Raw genomic sequence first — 24953 nt, 5'->3', positions numbered from 1 at the left:
TACTGAGAGGATATTAGAAAAAATGGAGGAGTACCTCTGAAAATTTTCTACTTCATAAAAGCAATAAGAAACCTGGGAAATACTGTCAGAATAAAATTTTTCAGAAGTCTAAAAATTAAACAAAAGCAGCAACCTGGAAAGGATTTAGTCAAGAAAAAGGAATGAATCACAATAAGAAGAACAATATTGTGGTGTTATTACTTGCCCAATGTTCATTCCTACCCCAGCTCTGAGGTACTGTTGGAAATCAACAGCTTGCAATCACAGGGAAATCCAGGAGCATGTTAGCCATCAGAGTGGGCAAACAGGGATGGAGTACCATCAAAGTCTCAATTTTAGAAAATTATGATTATTTAACCTGTCTGACAGTTCCCTGGAAAGCCCCACTTGTCCTGACTAGAACTCAATCTCTATGAAAAGCCTTTGCCCCATGGAAATAATGCCAAATCAATTAGAGGTAATTGTTTAACTTTGTGGCTAACAGAAGGAGTATGTAACAGTTGGGGCAAACAATAAGCTAAATGAAAAGCTTAAAAGGAAAAGCTGAGGAAGCAGATGTCCACAGGCTTTGGAAAGCTCCAACAAATTCTTGAGTACTTAGAAGGCCACTGTGACAGTCTGAAATTCTTTTATGAATCCCCAAACAGAAAGACTGTTTATGAACTAACTGATTCCTGTGGTTGTGAGACCCTCTTGACTGGATTACATCAGTGAGGCATGACTTAGGTTTAGTGTCTCCACCCTTTTGTTGGGTCTGATATAAATGAAGACACAGAGAAAAACACTGAGAAAGGGAGCTGCCATATTATAGTGATGCTTCCATGAATGAGAGAGGACTGTAAAAAAGCAAAAAAGTCCCAAGGGATGAGATAGGTCCCAGAGTCTGGAACCAGCAGAGCGTGGAGACATGGAAAGAGGCCCCCAAGAGGCTGGGCCCACAGAGTAGCAAAAGGTTGAGAAGTTGAGCCCAGGCTAAAGAGACAAGTCCTATGCCTGGCTGCCCAAAGCTGAGCTCCAGAAGATGGTAGATTCTGGAGGGGAAAGCAGATACATAGGCAGAGATTGCCTACCAACTTATCTTAATTCACCACGTGGCAAAACGCCAAGATCAACAGTAGCTGACTTTGGTAGGAAAGTATCTTTGATAGTGCCTTGATTTGGACATTTCATGGTCTCAGAGCTGTAAGTTTTTACACGCAAATAAGTCCCTTTTATAAAAGCCAACACACGCTGGTACTTTGCATCCACAGCCCGTTGGCAAACTAAGACAACTACTCATATATATAAGACTGTAGACATGTCCAGGACTTGGCATATGATGAGGGAAAATATGAGAAGGTTTTAAGCTCCCACTGCTGGCTAACCTAGAGGCTCTGTACAACAATGAAATGAAAGCTAAAATGGAGTTGTCGACTACATGGCTGAGATTTGAGGCATGCTCCAACAGATACACAGAGCCCATTAGAAAATACTGACAGACTTATTGTTTCCAAGCATTTAAGGAAATCTCTGTCCTACCATTAGCTGACCACGAAGATAGCCGAGCACACTTCAACGTCCACACACAATAAAGAATGTAGACTTCACAGAATCACTAACAACAAACACTGGGGAGAAAAGAGAATCTGATTTCAAGAGGTATCACATTATATTATTGAAAATGTCCAGTTTTCAGCAAAAAATTACAAGACATTCAAAGAAAGAATAAAGTTAAGTATGGCCCATACACAGGATAAAAAGTAATCAACGGAAATTGTTCTTGAGGAAACATAAATGTTAAACTTAACAAAGACATTAAATCATCTGCTTAAAATAGGTAAAAAGAATGAAACCATGTTTAAACAATTAAATGAAAGTATGAGAATGGTACATTACCAAAGAGAAAATACCAATAAAGAGGCACATATTATTAAAAAAAAAAGAACCAAATTCTATAGTTGTAAAGGACAATAAATAAAAGAAAAAATTCACTAGAAAGGCTCATTTGACCAGGCAGGCAAAAAGTCCATGAACTTGAAGAAAAATCAATTGAGTGTACCCATTCTGAAATTAGGAAAAAAGGAAAACGGAGAAAAATAAACAGAGCCTCAAGACACCTGTTAGACTCCTTCAATCTATGAACATACACATAATGGGAACACCAGAAAGAGAAGAGAAATAAGCAGATAGAAGAGGTGAAGAAATAATGAATAAAAACTTCCCAAATCTGATAACAAACATTAATTTAAATATCGAGGAAGCTCAACAAATTCCAAGTAGAATAAACTTAAAGAGATCTATATCTATACATCATAATCAAACAGTTAAAAAGCCAAAAGCAAGCGGAGAATCTTGAAAGGAACAAAAGAAGCCAACTCATCACATACACGGGATCCATAATAAGACTAACAGTTGATATCTAAACATAATCTGTGGAAGCCAGAAGACTGTGGGATGACATATTCAAAGTACTGAAAGAAAAAGATGTCAACCAAGAATTATACAGTTAGCAAAACTCTCCTCCATCACATATTAAAATAGGAAGAAGAAATTACAACAGTTCAAGATACCAAGGAGAACAAAAGCCAGAAAATTCATGCTAGCAAACCTGCATATGATTTGGACCATTGACCATGAGGTGCAGCGGTGCTCAGAGATGTATTCACCAAATGCAATGAATGTTTCATGGTGATGGAGGAGGTTGTTGTTATGGGGTGAGGAGTGGGGTGAGGAGTGGGGTGAGGAGGGTGGGGGGTATATGGGGGCCTCATATTTTTTTAATGTTACATTAAAGACAAATTACTGTTACATTTGAAGACAAAAAAAAATAAAGTATACATGTTATCTAAGACTAGAAAGAAAAAAAAGAAACAGAGAGCTTGAATAATATGATAAATGAACTAGACCTAACAGGTATCTATAGAGCATTGCATCCCAAAACAGCAGGACATACATTCTTTTCAAATGCTCATGGATACTTCTCCAAGATAGACCATACGTTAGGTCACAAGACAAGTCTCAATAAATTTTAAAAGACTGAAACTATACAGAACAATTTCTCTGATCATAACGGAATGAAGCTAGAAATCAATAACGGACACAAAAAGGGAAAATTCATAAATATATGGAGATTAAACAACACACTCTTAAATAATCAGTGGGTCAAAGAATAAACTTCAAGAGAATTCAGCAAATATCTTGAGATGAATGAAAATGAGAACACAACATATCAAAACCTATGGGACAGGGAAGCGGACTTGGCCCAGTGGTTAGGGCATCCGTCTACCACATGGGAAGTCCGCAGTTCAAACCCCGGGCCTCCTTGACTCGTGTGGAGCTGGCCCATGCACAGTGGTGATGTGCGCAAGGAGTGCCGTGCCACGCAGGGGTGTCCCCCGTGTAGGGGAGCCCCATAATGAGAACCACCCAGCACGAATGAAAGTGCAGCCTGCCCAGGAATGGCGCTGCACACACGGAGAGCTGACACAATAAGATGACGTACCAAAAAGAAACACAGATTCCCGGTGCCGCTGATAAGGATAGAAGTGGTCACAGAAGAACACACAGCAAATGGACACCAAGAGCAGACAACTGGGGGGCGGGGATAAAAAAATAAGTCTTAAAAAAAAAACCTATGGGACACTGTAAAGACAGTGCTCTTGGTGGGAATGTAGAATGGTATAGCCACTGTGAAGGACCACTTAGGAGTTCCTAAGGAAGTTAAATATAAATTTGCCATGGGACTTGGCAATACCATTACTAGGTATAGACCCAGAAGAACTGAGAACAGTGACACGGATAGATACCTGCACACCAATGTTCACAGCAACATTATTCACAATAGCCAAAAGTTGGAAGCAACCCAGATGTGCATCAATTGATGAATGGATAAACAAATTGTGGAGTATACACATGATGGAATATTATGCAGTGATAAGAAGAAATGAAGTTGTGAAACATATGACAACATGGATGAACTTGGAGGACATTATGTTGAGTGAAGCATGCCAGACACAAAAGGACAAATACTATATGATTTCCTTATTATGAACTAAATATATTATGTGAAATATGAATATGGTTAGAACTGCATATATAAGACCATTTTTCTTTGAAACTGAACAAATGTAAGTTAATAGTATAAAATGTTAATATCAGACCAAAAAAAACCACATTATATTAAGTGAAGGAGACCAGACACAGAGTACTACATATTGTGTGATCCCATTTATATAAACTGTAAATATAAATCAATTTATAAAGATCAAAGGAGATTAGTGGTTATGTAGGTCTGAGGAAGAAATGCTAAGGGGTGTGGAGTCTTTCTTTTTGGAATAACGAAATTATTCTAAAATTTTTGAGATGATGAATGTACAACATTGTGATTATGCTAAAAGCCACTGATTATACACTTTGGATGGAAGAGCCAAAAACAGCAGCTATGTAAAGTGGGGGAAGCATATAGAGATTGAGAGGTGAGGAATTTTCTTCTTTGTCTATTTTTTGTTTATTATTAGTATTATTCAAATAATGAAAATGCTCTAATGATTGAGGTGATAAATGTACAAATATGTGATTACAGCAAATATCACTGATTATATACTTTGGATGAACTGTATGTTTATTAATATGTATGAATAAAATGGATTTGTTAAAAGAAAAAAAAACTACTAGCAGTAAATACAGTAGAATACCTACACAGAATATTTTCTAAGCACAACTTCAGGCTGAAACATAAAGATAATAGCATATTTGAGTATGAAAACTTAAAAGGTTGTAAATATACAAAAATCATAAAGTGGGGTAAAGAAGTCTCCAGGCAATTTAAATATACAACTGAGGGGAAAATTTGATGTATTTACATTTGCAAAAGGCACCAAATGTAAGATATGGCCTATAGCCAATAGTAATACTTTGAGGATGTTACAAATGTTTCACAATACAAGGTACTGGTGGGTGGGGTGATGTATGGGAACCCTGTATGGTGTTATGTATGTTTGTTTTGTAGTTTACAACTTTTACTATACATGTATTGTTTATGTATGTTCATGTATGAATGAATAACATACTCAAGTAAAATGTTTAAATGGAAAAAATATACATTACAAAGCTACAGTGGTCCATGTAGAATAGCATGGTACTGGCAAAAAGACAGTTATATAGTCCAATGGGACAGAATTAATAGTTCATAAATAGACACTCCTAACTATGGTGAACTGATTTTTGAAAAGGCTACAGCGGATAATCAACTGGGAAAAAAATAGTCTCTTCAATAAATGGTGCTGAGAAAACTATATATTCAAATGCAAAAGAATGAAAGAGGATGCCTATCTCAAAGACTACAAAAATCCTGGAAGAAAAGGTCAGAAAGCATATTTGGGATCTTGTGTTGGGCAATGGTTTCTTGGACTTTACCCCCTAAGCACAAGCATTGAAAGAAATATATGCAACCTCCTGAAAATTAAAAACTTTTTGCACCAAAAGACAGTCCTGAAAGTGAAAAGACAGCCTACTCCATAGGAGAAAGTATTTGGAAATGGCATATCCAATAAGAATTTAATATCCAGAATATATAAGGAAATCCTACAACAATACAATAAAAAACAAACAACCCAGTTAAAAAATGGGCAACAGTTCTGAACAGACATTTTTCCAAGGAAGATATACAAATAGCTAAAAAGTCCAAGAAAAGAGGCTCAACATCACTAGCTATTAGGGAAATGCAAACTGAAACTATGGGATATCATTTCATACTCACTAGAATACCTACTACTAAAAAAAAAAAAACAGGGTAGTGGATGTGGCTCAAGGAGCTAGGTGCCCCCTCCCACATGGGAGGTCCTGGGTTTCGTTCCCAGTGTCGTCTAAAGAAGACGTGCAGACAAAACAAACTGACACAGTGAGCAGGGCTGGGATGTGTTTCAAGCAGTTGTGCACTTGGCTCCCACATAGGAGGTCCCAGGTTCAGTTTCCAACGCCTTCTAAAAAAATGAGATGAGAGGTGGGGCAAGATGGCGTCTGAGTGAGTGCACCTCACAGTTTCTCCTGCAAAGAAGCAGCCGAGTGGGGTTGGAGTCTTGCCGGAGCAGACTGTTTTGGGGGCTTGCAAGGCTGGAGTTGCATAGATGTCCATTTAGACAAACAGTGACAGAAGTAGTGCTTGCTAAAGGTAGAATTGCGGTTTACAAGTACAGAGGTCAGAAGCTGTGGGGAGGCGGGACACTTCCCCCTAGGGCTGGTGGCCACATTCTTCCATGAGAACTGTCGGTTGAGCGGCGGTGTTCCTGGACCCTGTGATCCCAGGTGCGTGGTCCCCAGGTCCGTGTCTCCTAAGCCCCCGTAGCCCTGGGTCTACAATATCCTGGACTTCCCTTTCCCAAGTCCAGCGCTCCGGGAGGTCTGGGATTGCCCTAGCTCTCCAGTTTTAAATTGACTCTGTGAGTGGGAGGGAATTGGTGGGAGGTGCGGCAGCTGGGTCAGAAAAGTGCGGATTCAAATTTCTGGTTCCCCCCTTTTTCTTTTGTTGTTTTTTGTTTTAAGCTTGGGGGAGCATACCAGCTGGACTGTAGAGAGCCTGGGAAGAAATCAGTGGTGAATCCGCTGAGAAAGCCCAATTCACCTAAATAACCTGGGATAGGAAACTTGGTCTGGGAGAAGGTGGAGTCAGAAAATCAACTAGGGCAGCGAACTTGGCCCAGTGGTTAGGGCGTCTATCTACCACATGGGAGGTCCGCGGTTCAAACCCCAGGCCTCCTTGACCCGTGTGGAGCTGGCCCATGCACAGTGCTGATGCGTGCAAGGAGTGCCATGTCACACAGCGGTGTCCCCCGTGTAGGGAAGCCCCATATGCAAGGAGTGCACCCCGAAAGGAGAGCCGCCTAGTGCGAAAGTGCAGCCTGCCCAAGAATGGTGCCGCACACACGGAGAGCTGACACCACAAGATGACACAACAAAAAGAAACACAGATTCCTGTGCCGCTGACAATGACAGAAGCAGACAAAGAAGACAATGCAGCAAATAGACACAGAGAACAGACAACCAGGGGGAAGGGGAGAGAAATAAATAAATAAATAAATCTTTTAAAAAAGAAAAGAAAAGAAAATCAACTAGCCCTCTGGAAGCACACCTAAAGGAGAGGGACTATAGGAGGTGCTTCCCAACCATCCAATAGCATGCTTGGGGTTCCTGGTGATGTGTGGGTGCTCTCTCTCTGGAAATTAATAGTCATTGTTTTCTCTGCAGAGCTAAATCAACAAGGACCCACCTGAATCTCCTACTGGCCCTGTCAGGCAGCTTTCCTCTTGCCCTGGGAGAGAGGGAAGTGAGGAAGGGAGAAAGGGAGAATGTCAGATCCCTAAGCATTTTATTTAACTGCAAAGAGGATGCCTTGTGTAAAACTTTGTCTGATATTTTGTTGGTTTATCTTCTTGTCTTTCCTTTTTCTTTATCCCCCCAAGGCCCTTTTCCTTTCTTTTTTTTCTTTTTCTTTTTCTTGCTTGCTTCCCCCCTCCCTTTAGTCCCTTTTTTTTTTCTTTTATTTCTTTATTTTCTTTTTCATTCTTTTTATATTAGGTGCAGCAGGGAGTGTATCACATTTGCTGTATTTCCTCATCCTCATTTCCTTTTTTCTGTGTGTACTGATTTTGGCCACCAACACTATCCCCTTTCCTCTACATCTTTCTATCCTCCATCATTTATTGTTTCTCTTACATTACACTTCTCCTTGGTTTGTACCCCAATTGTTCTGAAATTCTATTTATAATATCTTTGTTCTGTTTTCTGTCTTACATCCACCCTATATTATTGTCCTTTCTTTTCTCTTTCCCTCTCTCCTGAACACACTGACCTTTTAATTCATGCTATATTCCTTCCCATATTCAGTCTACTGTCTCGTTACAGGTACTCTACTTTTCTTACTGTTATGACTCTACATACATTACATGAGTCTAATATCGATTCTCCTAGATCTCATATGGTTCCTATGCTAATATTTACTATCAATACTACTATTATTCATTTTCTTTTCTTACTCCTTTTGCTTTCTCTGGCCGTAATATTTTCCTTGAAGTGAACTTAGCCAACAACAAGGAAACAGAAGAAGAAAAAAGTGACAAAGAGAAGACATAACACGCATGCAAAAACAACTAATTAAACCACAAAGTAGACAAAGAAGCTAAGGAAATGATTAACCACATCAAGACAAAATGATGACCAGACAGCAACAAAAAACTACAAACCAAACCATTAATCGGGAAGACATGCCCCAATCCAATGAACAAACTAAAAACCAGGAAGAGGAGTAGAACATCAAACAAGTAATTAAAGCTCTCAAAACATGTATTAGGGACCAATTTGATGATGTGATTAAGAATATGAAGAATATTAAGTATAAGAAGAAATTGCAATCATAAGCAAAAAGATAACGGATACAATGGTGATGAACAGCACAATTCAAGAAATCAAAAATACACTTTCAGCAAATAACAAGACTCGAAGAGGCAGAGGAAAGAATTTAGTGATGTGGAAAACAATACAACTGGAATCAAACAGATAGTAGAACTGATCGATAAAAAGATAGAAAAAATCCAGAAAGGACTTAGGGACCTGAATGACAATGCAAAATGCGTAAATATACACATTATAGGCATCCCAGAAGGAGAAGAGAAGGGAAAAGGGACAATAGGGGTGTTGGAGGAAATAATGGCTGAAAACTTCCCAATCCTGTCGAGGGAGATGGATGCACATGTCCAGGAAGCAAAATGCACCCCAAACAGCATAAATCCCAACAGGCTGACCCCAAGATATATAAAATTATCTAAAGCTCAAGACAAAGAGAAAATACTAAAAGCAGCAAGAGAAAAGAGAACCACCACATACAAGGAGGCACCATAAGATGAACTGCTGATTTCTCATCTGAAATGATGTCGGCAAGAAGGCAGTGGTATGACATAGTCAAGGTACTAAAAAAAAAAAATTTCCAACCAAGAATACTCTATCCAGCAAATTTAGCAATCAAAAACTATGCAGAGTTAAAAACATTCACAGATAAATAGAAACTAAGAATCCTGCCCTTCAAGAAATACTAAAGGGAGTTCTCCATGAAGAAGGGAAAAAAACAAGAGAGAGAGAGTTGGAGGACAGTGTAAGAGCAATTAATAAGACAAAAACAGAAAAAGAAAATCAAACAAAATATGAAAAACAGAAATTTAAAAAATATGGCTAATATAAGTAATTCCTTGAAATTAATAACAGTGAATGTCAATGAATTAAACTCACTTGTCGAGAGACTCAGACTGTAAGAGTGGATAAGGAAATATGACTCATATATATGCTGTCTACAAGAAACACGTTAGAAACAGGGATTCAAGGAGGTTGAAAGTGAATGGTTGGAAAACAATCTTACAAGTGAAAATAACCAAAAAAGGGCAATAGTAGCTATATTAATACCAGGAAAAAGGACTTTAAATGCAAAACAAATGCAAAAGATGGACACTACATATTAGTGCAAGGTATAATCTTTCAAGAAGAAAGAACAATCATAAACATTTATGCTCCTAACAAGGCCGCCTCCAAATACGTGAGGCAAACACTGGAAAAACTAAGTGAAGGAATAGATGCCTCTACAATCATAGTGGGAGACTTTAATACACTACTATCAAATTTGGACAGAACATCTCAAAAGAGAATCAATAAAGAAACAAAGACTTTGAACAATATATTAGAGGAGCTGGAACAAATAGACATATACAGAACATTAAACCCAAATACAGCAGGATATATGTTCTTCTCAAGTGCACATGGATCATTCTCCAAGATAGACTACATGCCAGGCAACAGAAAAAGTCTCAATGAATTTAGAATGTTTCAAATCATACAAAATAATTCCTCTGACCACAATGGAATGAAGCTGGAAATCTGCAAGAGCCAGAGATCCAAATTTGGCACCAAGATTTGGAAATTAAACAACACACTCTTAGAAAAACAGTGGGTCAATGAGGAAATCTCAAAAGAAATCAATAACTACTTTGAAACTAATGAACATGATAACACAACATATCAAAACTTATCAGGAAAAACAGTACTGAGAGGGAATATTATACCCGTAAATTCATACATCAAAAAAGAAGAAACAGCTAAAATTGAAGAACTGGATACTTGGAGGAATTAGGGAAAAAACAACAAACTAAACCCAAAGAAAGAAAGAAAGAAAGAAATAACAAAGATCAGAGCAAAACTAAATGAAATAGAAAATAAGAAAGCACTTAGAAAGATGAACAAAACCAAGAGCTGGTTCTTTCAAAAGATCGATAAAATTGACAAACCCTTAGCTACACTAACAAAGTAAAAAAGAGAGAAGATGCAAATACATAAAATAAGAAATAAGAAAGGCGATATCACTACTGATCCCTCTTATAATATAATAAGGGGTAAGGTTGAAAAACTATATTCCAACACGAAGGACAATTTAGAGGAAATAGACGAATTCCTAAAAACACATAGGCAGCCTCTATTGATGAAAGAAGAAATTGACAATCTCAACAAACTAATCACAGGTAAAGAGATAAAATCAGTCATTAAAAATCTCCCCACTAAGAAGTGCCCTGAGCCAGACAGCTTCACAGGTGAATTCTACCACACATTCCGGAAAGAACTAACTCCAATCTTGCTTAAACTCTTCCAAAAAATCGAAACAGAAGGAATATTCCCTAATTCAATCTATGATGCCAACATTACCCTAGCACCAAAGCCAAACAAAGACACCACTAGAAAGGAAAATTGCAGACCAATCGCTCTAATGAACCTAGACGTGAAAATCCACAAAAAAATACTTGCTAATCATTTTCAACAACACATTAAACAAATTATACAACATGAGCAAGTGGAATTCATTCCTGGTATTGAAGGATGGTTCAACATACGAAAATCAAGTAATGTACTACACCATGTAAACAGACTGAAGGAAAAAAAATCACATGATTATATCTATAGATGCAGGAAAAACAATTGACAAAATACAGCACACTTTCTTTAAAAAAAAAAAAAACACTGCAAAAGATCAGAATAGGTGGCGGACTTGGCCCAGTGGTTAGGGCATCCGCCTACCACATGGGAGGTCCGTGGTTCAAACCCCGGGCCTCCTTGACCTGTGTGGAGCTGGCCCATGTGCAGTGCTGATGCGCGCAAGGAGTGCCGTTCCATGCAGGGGTGTCCCCCGCGTAGGGGAGCCCCACGCACAAGAAGCGTGCCCCTGTAAGGAGAGCCACTCTGTGTGAAGAAAAGTGCAGCCTGCCCAGGAATGATGCCGCACACACAGAGAGCTGACACAACAAGATGACGCAACAAAAAAAGAAACACAGATTCCCGTGCCGCTAACAACAACAGAAAGGGACAAAGAAGATGCAGCAAACAGACACAGAGAACAGACAAGCAGGGTGGGGGGCGGAGGGGAGAGAAATTAATAAATTAATCTTAAAAAAAAAAAGATCAGAATTGAAAGAAACTTTCTAACATGATAAAGACCATATAAAAAAACCCACAGCTAACATCATTTACAATTGTGAAATCCTAAAATCTTTCCCTCTAAAATCAGGAGCAAAACAAGGATGCTCACTATGACCCCTTCTACATAACATCGTCTTAGAACTATTTGCTTGGGCACTGAGGCAAGAATCAGACATAAAAGGCATCCAAATTGGAAAGGAAGAAGTCAAAATTAAACTATTTGCAAATAACATGATCCTATACATAGAAAACCCTGAAAAGTCTACAACAAAGCTTCTAGAACTTATAAATGAGTTCAGTATATTTGCAGGATACAAGGTCAATGTGCAAAAATCAGTAGCATTTCTGTACACCAATAATGAGCAATCTGAGGAAGAATTAAGGAATAAAATACAATTCACAATAGTAAATTAAAAAATCAAATATCTAAGAATAAATTTAACTAAAGATGTAAAAGACTTATACACAGAAAACTACACAACACTGTTCAAGGAAATAGAAATCAAAGAAGAACTAAATAAATGGAAGAATACTCCCTGTTCATGGATAGGAAGACAAATTTTATTAAGATGTCTATCCAACCAAAACTGATCCACACATTCAATGCAATCCCAATAAAAATCAACACAGCATTCTTTAATGAACTAGAGAAACTAACTATGAAATTTATTTGGAAAGGAAAGAGGCCCTGAATAGCCAAAGACATATTAAAAAGAAAAATGAAATTGGAGGAATCGCATTACCTGACTTCAAAACATACTACAAAGTCTCAGTAGTGAAAACGGCATGGTATTGGCACAAAGATAGCCACACTGACCAATGGAACTGAATTGAGACTTCTGATATAGATCCTCATATATATGAGGTATTGGTATTTGACATAGGCCACCAAACTCTCTCAACTGAGAGAGAATGGCCTCTTCAACAAATATTGCCTGAAGACCTGGATATTCATGTGTAAAAGAATGGAAGAGGATTACCAACTCACACCTTATACAAAAATCAACTCTAGATGGAACAAAGATCTAAATATAAGAGCCAAGATCATAAAGATCTTGGAAAGAAATGTAGGGAAGCATCTACAGGACACTGTAATAGGAAATGGCTTCATGAACTTCACACCAAAAGCAAGAGCAGCAGAAGAACAAATAGATAACTGGGAATTCCTGAAAAATTAAAGTCTTGTGCACCTGAAATGAGTTTCTCAAGAAAGTGAAAAGGGAACCTACACAATGGGAGAAAATATTTGGTAACCACATATCTGATAGGAGATATATCTTGTATATATAAAGAACTCATATATCTCGAAAATGAAAAGACAAACAGCCAATTTAAAAAATGGGAAAAAGATGTGAACAGACACTTCTCCAAAGAAGATATGCAAATAGCTAGAAAAAACACATGAAAAAAGGCGTAAAATCACTACCTATTAGGGAAATGCATATCAAAACAACAATGAGATACCATCTTACTCCCATAAGACTGGCAGCTATCAAAAAATCAGAAGACTACAATTGTTGGAGAGGATGTGGAGGAATGGGAACACTCATGCACTGCTGGTGGGAATACGGAAGGATCCAGCCATTCTGGAGGACAGTTTGGCAGTTTCTCAAAAAACTAGCTATAGATTTCCCATATGAGCTAGCAATTTCACTGCTGGGTATATATCCAGTAGAACTGAAAACAAGGACACAAACTGATATATGTACACCAATGTTCATAGCAGCACTACTCACTATTGCCAAAAGTTGGAATCAACACAAATGCCCATCAACAGATGGATGGATAAATAAAATGTGGTATATACATACAGTGAAATACTACTCAGCTATAAGAACAAATACAGTACAAACACATCTAATAACATGGATGAATCTTAAGAACCTTATGTTGAGTGAAGCACCCCAGGAATTGAAAGACAAATACTCCATGACCTCTCTGATAAGAAATAAGTAAACTAAGATGTCTCAGAAAGCGAGAAACTGGATGATAAACGTAAAGGATGTTGGGCGGTAGAAGGTGGTTGTGAGGTGATACCTACATGGATGACATCTATGATAAGCTGGAGGTAAGTATTTGTACAGGGAAGGGATACAATTGGAACATAGGGATCTCTTTGGGTGGGGCTTTGTGGGCTTGGGAGGGTTAGGGATGGGAGGATGGTTTAGATGGCCCGAGAAATTGGGGCAAAGGTGGGGGGAACATTTGAACACAGGAGATTGTCAGGTATGTGGTTGAAATTATGTAGGGAAAACTCTAGAAAATATAATATGGAAGGTTATCCACTTAAGATGCTTAAGAAGGGGCATCTGACACAGGGCAAGCTTCTAGGGAGTGTGTGAGTGCTCATTTTGTCACAGTGTGTTATATCATTGTGTGGAGACCCATACAATGAGAGTGAAGGTATACCCACATCCTGGGGAGGACTAAAGTTCTCAAACAGAGGGAACTGTATCTCTTGAGAGAACTGGTGGCTCCCAATGGGTTAGGGCTGTGGAGTACGCCAAGCCCTCAACATTGTTGCAACTATCTCTGAAAATGATCCTTCAAGTAATGAAGATTGATTGTCATGGTGGGGCAATGGAAGTGTTCCTCAAGACCATGCAATGATGGATATAGGACATGTTAAATTACACCAAAAATGTATAAAAGTCTATTAGCTAAAATGTAAATCATAATGTAAAACATAAGATTAGTAAAAATTTAGAAAATTGTATAGTCTAAAATATAAACCATAATATAAACCCAAATGGAACCAAGTTTGAAAGCTATTGTTTCAATATATGTACATCAGCTACAGCAAATATAATATGAACATGTAAAGAGAAAATCGCTGGGGAAGGGACAAAGGGTTTGATGTTGGATATGTGGGAGTACCATATATTGTATATATGTGAAATACTGTAATCTATAACTCATGTGAAGACAAACTTAATAATTCGGAAAAAAAAAAGGATGTAGACACTGAGGAAGAAATGGAAGAAATTTCCTTGCCACTGTATTCATACATTGTAACACCTATAGCAGTGATGAAAGGCAAAATGTCAAAAAAAAGCTTTTTCATTTTTTTCATTTTTTGATACCCCAATTTATTTTTCCTTTATTTAATTTTTCTAAATTACTATGTATTCTATATCTAACCTTTAAACCCATCACTACATTCCATTTTATTATTAATGGAACTTGGCAATATATTAGGCTTTCTTTTTAAAGAAGTTTGGGACTACAGCGAGCTTCAACTATGGCCAGAAAGGAACAATGGTGTGGGGTGCTATTGATAGGGAGTACATGGTTGGGAGGGAGTTCTCCAGGGTATGTATACAGGGTACATAAAAATGTTTGGATATTTTCATAGTGGTTTCAGTTAAAAACCACAACTGAGAGAGTGCTGAGTTCCTAGCCAGGGGAGCTCCATCACATTCCCCAATGGAACAGCAACAATCCCTCAAGTACAATGGCAAAGACCAATAAAGATGGGTGGTCCAATAATGAGCCCTTGATACTGACGGCAATGATTATGAGCCTGTATGCCTGAAATATGAACTAGGCCTAGAGCTGCAGGGTGGCTAGGAGTTACCTCCTGAGAGCCTCCATGTTGCTCAAATGTGGCCGCTCTCTAAGCCAAACTCAGCATGTAAATATATTACCTTCCCCCCAAGCACGGGACACGACTCCTGGGGATGAGCCTCCTTGGCACTGAAGGATTACTACCAAGCACCAGCTGATGATGTAACTAGAAAATGACCTTGAATAAAAGGGTCAAATCAGACCGGCAGAATATCTCAGCCTACATGTAATATCAGGTGTTATAAACTGCTTTTCAACTTTGCATAAAAGGGGCAAATGGAAAGAACAAATGAGTTTTATGGCTATGAGTCTCCAAAGAAGAGTCGAGAGGTCATCAGAGGGGTGATGCTTACACACACCTCAGCAGGGTACCAGAGATAGCCAAAGTAGATAGAAACTCAGGTACTGGTTCTCCTGAGGGTTACAGAGACCCACAGGTCCTATGGCCATGGCAGATGGCTCTGGAGTTCAGTGCCATGTCAGTTGGCCCTACTTTGGAGCTTGTGTTCCTGAGTGCGATGGAGTTGGAATCAGACATGACCTTTCTACACATGCCTCTTCTGTTACTTTTACCAGACCTGTGGTGGCGTTTGGGTTGGTGTATACTCAGGAGACCTGTATCTCTGGACTGTACATGTGACAGCCAGGCCCTGAGCCTCAGCAGACTTGCAACTCCTACGCTCTCATTTATTGGACTTTCGCTGGCCAGCTAACAGGGAAGTGAAGAAGGTCAAACACCACACCAGGGAGCCAAGGGTACCTACAACTGCAAGCAGGAGAATTGCATCCATCATCCATGTGGAATCTAAGCCCCCTCCTGACATAGAGGGGGACTGGACATATCCATTCCAGGGTCCACAGGATGGAGGAATAGAGTATGGATTAGAGTGGACTTACTGGTAATTCTGCTGGGGAACTATTGTGATTAGTAAGGGAAGAAATTGTAGCATCGATATGGAGAAAGTGACCACTGTAGCTGCTGACGGTAGGGAGAGGGAAGAAGAGATAGGATGTGGGGACATTTTCAGGATTTGGAGTGTTCCTTTGTGGTCCTGCAGGAATGGATGCTGGACATTGTGTGTCCTGCCATGGCCCACTAGGTGGACTGGGGCAGAGTGTAGACTGCAATGTAGAACACTGTCCTTGTGATGCAGCAGTGCTCCAAAATGTATACACCATTTGCAATGAATGTGCCACGATGATGGAAGAGGTTGCTGACGTGGGAGGAGTGGGGTGGGGGAGTGGGGAGCATATGGGGACCTCATATTTTTTTAATGTAACATTTAAAAGAAAATAAAGAAAAAAAAGTAAATGCAAAAAAAAAAAGTAATAAGATGAGCAGACAACAACCAGACACAACAAGTGGATACAAGTGGGCACAATAAGCAGACATCAAGCAGCGACAATGAGCAGACAAAGGAGATAGCCATCTGGGGGTTGGTAGATAAAGTATTTTTTAACTTTTTTTTAAAAAAACACAAAATTATAAGTGTTTCAAATGATGTGGAGAAACAAATAAGGACACTCATTCATTGGTGTGGGATTGTAAAATGGTATAGCTTCTGTGGAAGACAATTTGGCAGTTCCTCAAGAAGGTAAGTATATAATTATCATGTGGCCTGGAAATTCAGCTACTATGTATATATCCAGAAGAACTGCAAGTTGGCATTCAAACAGATATTTCCATATCGATGTTCAAAGCAGTATTATTAACAATTTCCCAAAGATGGAAGCAACCCAAGTGTCTGTCGACCAATAAATTGATAAATAAAAAGTGGTATACCAATGGAATGTAATTCAGTCATAAAAAGGAATGAAGTCCTGATTTCTACAACAATATAGATCAGGGGTTCATTACTTTTTTTGTTCCACAGACCCCTTTGCCAGTCAGGTGGAAACCATGGACCCTTTACTAAATCCACACTATACTATGCATTATTGTATCTACATTCTAGTTACATCATCAGCTGGTACTTGGTAGTAATCCCTCGGTGCCAGGAAGGCTCATCCCCAGGGGTCATGTCCCACGCTGGGCAGAAGGCAACACATTTACATGCTGAGTTTGGCTTCGAGACTGGCCACATTTAAGCAACACAGAGGCTCTCAGGAGGTAACTCTTAGGCACCCTGCAGCTCTAGACCTTGTTCTTATTTCAGGTGCACAGGCTCACAAGCATAGTCATTAGTATCAAGGGCTCACTGTTGGACCTTCCTTCTTTTTTGGTCTTTGCCGTTGCACTTGCACCGGAACTGTAGTTGGTGCTGGGGTTTAATGTATACCCAGGGGACCTGAATCTCTGGACTGACCATGTGATAGCCAGGCCCTAATGCTCAACAGACTTGCAATTCCTGCACTCTGGTTTATTGGACTTACACCACTCAGCTAACATGGAGGTGAAGAAGATCAACCACCACACCAGGGAGCCAAGTGTGCCTACAACTGAAAGCAGGAGAATTGCATCCAGCATCCATGTGGAATTCAAGCCCCCTCTTAATATAGATGTGGAGTCAACACAATCATTCTAAGGTCCACAGGATGGAAGAATAGAATATGGATTAGAGTAGACTTACTGATATTCTATTCATGAACTATTGTGATTAGTAATCGAAGAAAATGTGACATTGTTGTGGAGAAAGTGGCCATGGTGGTTGCTGGGGGTAGGGAGTGGGAGGAAGAGATATGATGTGGGGGCGTTTTCGGGACTTGGAGTTGTCCTGGGTGGTGCTGCAGGGACAGTTACTGGACATTGCTTGTCCTCCCATGGCCCACTGGGTGGACTGTGGGAGAGTGTGGGCTATGATGTGGACCATTGACCATGAGGTGCAGTGGTGCTCAAAGATGTATTCACCAAATGCAATGAATGCCTCATGATGATTGAGGAGGTTGTTGTTATGGGGGGAGGAGTGGGGTGAGGGGGGTTGGGGGTATATGGAGACCTCATATTTTTTAATGTAAAATTAAAAAAATAAAGACAAAATAATAATAAATAAATAAATACATCACACCTACACCAATACGTCCCCCCAAGAACAGTGTTTTTTTTTGAATTTCAATTCAAGTTCATGGATCCCTTGTTAAGAACCCCTGATATAGATGAACCTTGAGTACATTATCCTGAGTGAAATAATTCAATACAAAAGGACAAATACTGTATGATTTCACTGATATGAACTAACTATAATAAGCAAATTCATAGAGTTAGAATCTATAATAGAGGTTATTGGGATAGATTGGGAGTACAGGGTGGAGAGACTGATGCTTAATTTGTATTTAGTTGATCATTAAGTTTTGGAAGTAGATGGTGTTTATGGTAGCCCATTATTTTAAGCGTAATCAACAGCTCTGAATGATATAGGTGAATGTGACTAAAAGGGGATATTTCAGCTCATATATGATACTAGAATAAAAATTAAAAGTTAAAACACAGTACTATATAACACAGTGAACCATATTGTAGACAGTGGACTGTAGTAAATAGTATGAATACAAGAATATTCTCTCATGAATTATAAAAACATATGACACTAATATAAGGTGCTCATAATATGGTGGTATATTAGGAAAAATACACCTAATATAATCCATGGATTATAATTAATAGTCTATTTTAACATTCTTGCACTTTCTCAACTTTACAACTCTTCTCTGAATACTTTACCAATTTTTTCCTGGAAAATTTATTAATTGCACAAAATAATCTTACTTACAATAAGTTCTAAAACACCATCCCCTTCATCAGCATTTTCTATCATAGTCGCTCCAAATCCAAGCTCTTGGATGAACTCTGCTATCATTGGGGGTTGTATAACAGCAGGATTATATCTTACTTCTGCTTTGCCAGCCATCAGGGCCACAAGTACAGAGTATATTCCTAGATGCATTGATAAGAAAAACAATACAGATAACATTCACTATATTAAAAATTCTGTATATGTGCATGATTATTTTGGAAGTTTACAATTTCTATAATAAAAAATACATTTAAAATAATAAAAATAGCAAGGGTTGAGGGAAAAATACACCAAGTGTAAGATATGGACTATAGTTAGTGGTCATTTTGACGATATTCTTTCATAATTTGTAACAAATGTCTCACAACAATGCAAGATGGTGGTGGTGGTTTGATGTATGGGACCCCTGCATGATGTTATGTGTGTTTATTTTGTAAATTCACAATTTTTACTATGAACTTATTGTTTATGTATGTTCATGTATGAATGATATACACTTCAATAAAAAATTTTTTAATAGTCAGCAGAGTTGCAATACCTACTCTCCAATTCATTGTACTAACCCAGGACAGCTAATGAAAGGATGATGATGGGCAACACCCATTCCAAAAGGCAGAGAGTATCTACAACTGCAAGCAAAACAGTTCCATCAATCTGGCCCATGGAATCTAAATCCCCTCTGAATCATAAGCAGAGTGGGGATCGCCAGTCCCAAATCCTCAAGATTGAGGAATGAACAAACATAAGGGGGGAATGCAACTATGGAATAAAGTAGACTTATTATTATTCTAGCAATTGAAGTACACTGATATAAAGGCAGTGGCCACCAGAGTTTCTGAGGAGAGGGAGAGGAAAGAATAGGTGTAGCAAGGGGTATATTTGACTCATAAGAATTGCCCTGCATGACATTGTAATGACAGATACAGGCCATTATACATTTTGTCAAAACCTATAAAATTGTGTAGTGCATAGTATAAACAATAATGTAAACTACAGACCATGGTTAGTAGCAATGCTTCAGTTATGTGCTTATCAACTGTAACAAATGTAGCACACTAATGAAAGATGTTGTTAATGGGGGAAAGTGAGAGAGGGGGAGGGGTGGGGTGTATGGGAATCGCCTTATATTTTCAGTGTAACATCTTTCAAAATAAAATTTAAAAAAAGAAATGAAACAACATACTGGACTCACAGCTCACCATTTGAAATATGTTTTAACATTGTATCAATATAAGTGCATAGAAGTGAATGACATGTATTTTACTCATTTTGGAAACTACACAACATAGTGGATTTGCGGCTCACTAGATCATATTTGTGTTTTAAAATTTTAAGTCAATACGTGTGCCATGGCACTGAATGAACCATGTATTTTGCTCAATTTAAGAAACAAAACTACAGGAATCACAGCTAACCAGATGAAACTTCTGTATTTACATTGTTTGTAAGTCAACATAAGTGCACAGAAGTCAATGAATCATATATTTTAAGTAGTTTGTAAAACTAAACTTCATACCAGATTCACTATTCAATAGAGGAAACTTGCATTTCACCTTGTATCTAAATCAATACAATGTGGGAGGGGAAAGGGGTGGGATATATAGGAATCCCCTATGTTTCTGATGTAACATTTATGTAACCAAAAGCTTCTTTAAAAATAAAAATAAATAAAAATAATGTCATCATTAATTTTTAGCATTTTTCATTTGAATATGAAATAAAGCCACCCTGGAGAAATTTATTACTTAACATTTAAACAACTCTTGAATACAAACCAAATGAAACTATTTGAACAGGGGGCGTTTTTTTTTAATGTTTTACCATGGAAATTTTCAAATACATCTATGAGAAAGTGTAATAAACTTGACGTATGTATCACCCAGCTTCAACAGCTATCAATAATATATAACTAATCTTGTATCATCTACATTCCTACCCACTCCATGACCTGTCCTCTACCTGGAATATTTTTAAGTAAATTCCAAATATCATATAATTTCATGTGTAAATATTTCAATATGTCTGTCTAAAAGATAAGGACTATTCTCTTTAAAAATAACCATAATAGCACACCTAAAATAATTCCTTAATATGATCAAATGACCCTGCAGTATTCACATTTCCATGTTTATGATATAACTATGTATTAGTTTATTTAATGCAGTTTGTTTAAATTGAGATCTAAGTAAGACCCAATTGTTTGTGGGAATATTTAGAAGGTAGTGATAAAGAGTTCTGGAGAAAGGAATTCAATTACTTAGGATATCAGTTATTGCAGGTATTGTAAAGCAACCAAGAATGTACTAACATGCACATTATAATATTAGCAAATAATAATCACTTCTTATAATCCTCAAGTTCTGTCTGGCATGTACTAATCTAAGAAATACTTATTCCTAGAATAAAAGTGCTATAACTCTTTTTAGCAGAACAAGGGAATTGATTTTATGGCAGTCATGCTATTCTCTGTAGCAAACCTTTTGTTAACAACTGCCCCACTTCTCTAGGCCTGCTATTAGTGTCATTGCCAGGAAGAAATTAATTATACACAGCAGAAGGAGCTCTTTCTAAGAATCTGTGGCACTTGATGGCCACCTCACAGGGAATGGGGATCAGTAGTACATAAGTCAGCTTTAGGGTTTGATAGAAAAAAATGACTAAAAATTGATTGAATAATATTTTTACATAAAAAATAAAGTACCTAATATAGCCTAAGCTTTCTACATAAAGTGCTCATATTCTGAGCTTTGTAGGCACCAAATAATTCAGATGATCGGCCTATGGGAAAGTGATAGTAATAAGAGAAGGATATAGACAAAGTAGGAAAAAATCTTTTGGCTTCTGATTAATGTAATCTACACACAAATAGAAATAGAAGGGAAAATCTGATTTTCAAATTTCAAATATATGTTTAATACTTAATTTATATAAGTATAGTTTTTAAATTCTTCAAACTGTAATTCTATATAGAAATACATTTCTATATTTCTATTCATTTTTACAAATACAATGCAAAGAAAATTTCAGGATAACCAGTGCTACTTAGTTTCTTTAAAAAAGTGAATGTAGTGATGTTGGCTAAGCTAATGGTATTTCTAATTGGGGTGGTAGAGGGGATGGTAGGGAGTAATTGGAAGAATCAGCTAAACAGATTTTAAAGAAGATTTGTAATTGGCATAGGCATTGCTTGTCTCAAGAAAAAGGTTATTTCTGAATTGCTTAAAAATAGTTCTCAAACAGAACTCTTGAAAGTTTTTTCTTACTTTTATTTGCTGGGTAACCTCCCTACTTTTCTTTTTTATTTAATCAGACAAAGGGCAATATAAGCATTATCCTTGACTGCATTCCAATTAGAAATAAGGGAGGCCGAAATTAAGTTTGAAGAAATGACCAAAACTGGACAAGGTTGTACAGAAGATGGCTCTGTTTGCCATAAATTTGGTATAAGATTCTGCTCTTCATATATAAGCTGATGCTACTGGCCATAGGCCTGCATTATCATTACACGCACTTTGAATTATTTCCCCAATGGTGGGGATAACCTTATACTAAATCTTACTTATTCAACCCTTGTGACTATCAGCATGAATTGCTAAAACTGCCTAAGTACTAAACCTATGGCTTTGATTTCATTAGATATAATCATATATTATTATGGTTAACAAATCTACTATGCTTTATTGTGAAGTCTATAAATGAGTGAAAATTTATAATAAAAAACATTTGAGTGTGACTAAATAAAACATTGTATTGTAGATTTTCTAAGACTTTATAAAATAAAATTAAAACTTGTCTACAATATTAAGTAACTTTTGAACATTTTTACTGCAAGCAAATATCAGAGATCAAACTGTTGGAAGTTCACAATGTAATTCTAAACAAACTTGTTTTGCCCTGATGCTTGGTCTCCATATGGTAATACTGAAACTTTATGGATTTTAATTGCTAGTTTTAAGCATAGCTTTATCAGAAAATGTATGTTTCTTAAAAATCTATTGCAATCACGGCTCATATATGCTTCCTTCTGCTCTGCTCCTATAAATTTAAATGTTATTAAACTGTGACCATGAGGTAAAAGAAATAGGAAACTGATGTAAGGGAACAAAATACTAAGAAAAACTGGATACCAGGAAATCAGGGTTGTCCTACACGTCACTGAAAGTGTGTATGGGGCAAGAATCATAAATGAAGTTACAAAATATTTAAAAAAAAAAAGAGAGAAAGGACAAAGAATACCCAAACCAGTACATAAATAGCAGGCTTTAAGAGTTTCTCACCTTCTTCTCGTCTTAAATTTCGTTCAATGTTTGCTACACAGGAAGCACAAGTCATGCCAGTGACCTGTATGTAACACTTAGATGAAGTTTTTGCCTTCTCCTTGTCATAAATTGGTGTTATCATTTTAGTACAAAATTCATTAGTTGAGGCCAAAAGTGGCATTTCCGATGAAGGCTGAGCTATTAATACCAATGGCTTACTCATGTCTGTTGGAAAGGAAAAGAAGATTCTTTTCATTTGCAGTATTGATCGTTCTCCACCTGTATCCTTGTTATTCATCACAATCGTCATGTCTAAGAACTATCAATCCATTTATTTAAAGCCAATAAGGACCTACGAGCCCTCAGCAATATGTTATCTGTACATATTCCAGGCAATAACTTTCAATTTCAATACAGCCCATCCTAGTTCCCAGGAAAATCTGAGCTAAAATGAATAAGCTAATCTGTAGTTATATCAAGGTCTTTCAGCCATTATCTAGCTATCCCCAAGAAGACTAGTTTGTTAATGGAAAGTTTTCATTTTTATCATCATGTTAACAATTTGTACACTGACATTAAAGCAATTCATGATACAGTAAGTGTTAAGAAAAGCAATTCACAAAAAAGCATTGCAGTATGATGTTATTTTAAATTTTTCTGAGTTTATGAATACTTGAAAATAAGTATAAGAAAGTCTAGAAGGCTACACAGACAACTATTAACAGTGGCTACTTCTGGGGAGTCAGTTTAGGCAGGAATAGAATGATAGATGAACAAATTTTCTTCTATAGACACTTACAAATGGTTTCAATTTTTACTAATATTCAGTACTTTCAAATTTTAAAAATGTTTTTTGTGGAAAATGGAAGAAGAGGCAAGGAGTAAGTCAGTAGTAATCTTCATTTTACAGAAAGGAATAACCCAAGAATCTCTACTCAGCATGTTTATGAACTGTAGAACAGTAGGAAACTCTTATTATTCCAGAATCTCCCCTGCAGTCTCACAAAATCTGCTATACTCATTTAGTTTTTCCATTGCAGTATTAATAATCTTCCAAGAAGGGAGAAATTGTGCTTTATAGCATATCCATGCATCTACAAGACAGCCAAAGATTTTCTGCTTTCTTGCAGAAATAAGGAGAAATAAGAGATCATGTGGAAACTTCCACTAACCCACATAACTTGTTCTTTCTTCCCTTTGGACAAAAAAACTGGGTCATATCTATTCGGCTAAATCCCAAATGAACCCTGCATAGCAGAGTTGGTTTACAGGACCCTGAAGAACATCTTAGTTCAACAAAACTCTGATGGTTTCCCTAAAGAATAATGAACTCGGCTACTCAATCAGTAAATTACAAGGATGCCTCAAATTTTTATATACACACACACACACAAATCACCTCCTGGGGATCTTGTTGAAATGCAGATTCTGATTTAGTATATCTGGGGGGAGGGGGGGCTGAGATTATGCATTTCCAACAAGGTCCAAGGTGATGTCAATGCTGCCAGCCTGGGAATAGCAAACAGCATTCTGAATAGCAAAGGACTAGATTCTCCCAGTTCCTGAGTCAGTCTCTAGTCTTAAATGAATCACTTCAGAAAGGTATCTTTAAATCTTTCAGGACAAGAGAGGACTATTAAAACACAAAGGGTCAAATTTACCAAATAGTACCACTGTTATCTTACAGAACTCAAAAAGGAGACTCACTTGACAAAAAGAAATAGCTTTGGCTTTGAATAAACCCATTTGTTTTTTGAGGTACCAGGGCTGGAGATTGAACCCAGGATCTTGAATGTGGGAAGCAGGGCTCAATCACTGAGCCATATCAGCTCCTCTGAGTTGGTTATTTCATTTGTTTGCTTGTTGTGTGTTTGCTTTTTATGTTTTACGGAGGAACCAGAGACCAAACTCCGGA

The 24953-nt window shown here is 37.6% G+C and overlaps 1 protein-coding gene across 2 annotated transcripts in view; it reads right to left on the bottom strand.

The window, feature by feature from the left end:
• Positions 1–24953, bottom strand: part of ATP7A (ATPase copper transporting alpha) — a 307559-nt gene that overhangs the window by 85287 nt on the left and 197319 nt on the right. For both annotated transcript variants that reach the window (XM_058291681.2, XM_058291680.1), the window contains 2 exons: positions 23057–23263; positions 18756–18919 (listed from right to left, as the gene is read on the bottom strand). In XM_058291681.2, coding sequence (XP_058147664.1) covers positions 18756–18919; positions 23057–23263 — 371 coding nt within the window. The remainder of the gene's footprint in view (positions 1–18755; positions 18920–23056; positions 23264–24953) is intronic.

This window comes from Dasypus novemcinctus, chromosome X (genome assembly GCF_030445035.2).
Source record: "Dasypus novemcinctus isolate mDasNov1 chromosome X, mDasNov1.1.hap2, whole genome shotgun sequence".
Taxonomy (NCBI): Eukaryota; Metazoa; Chordata; class Mammalia; order Cingulata; family Dasypodidae; genus Dasypus; species Dasypus novemcinctus.
Note: the sequence above shows the minus strand (reverse complement) of the source record. Positions and strands in the feature narration are given on the sequence as shown.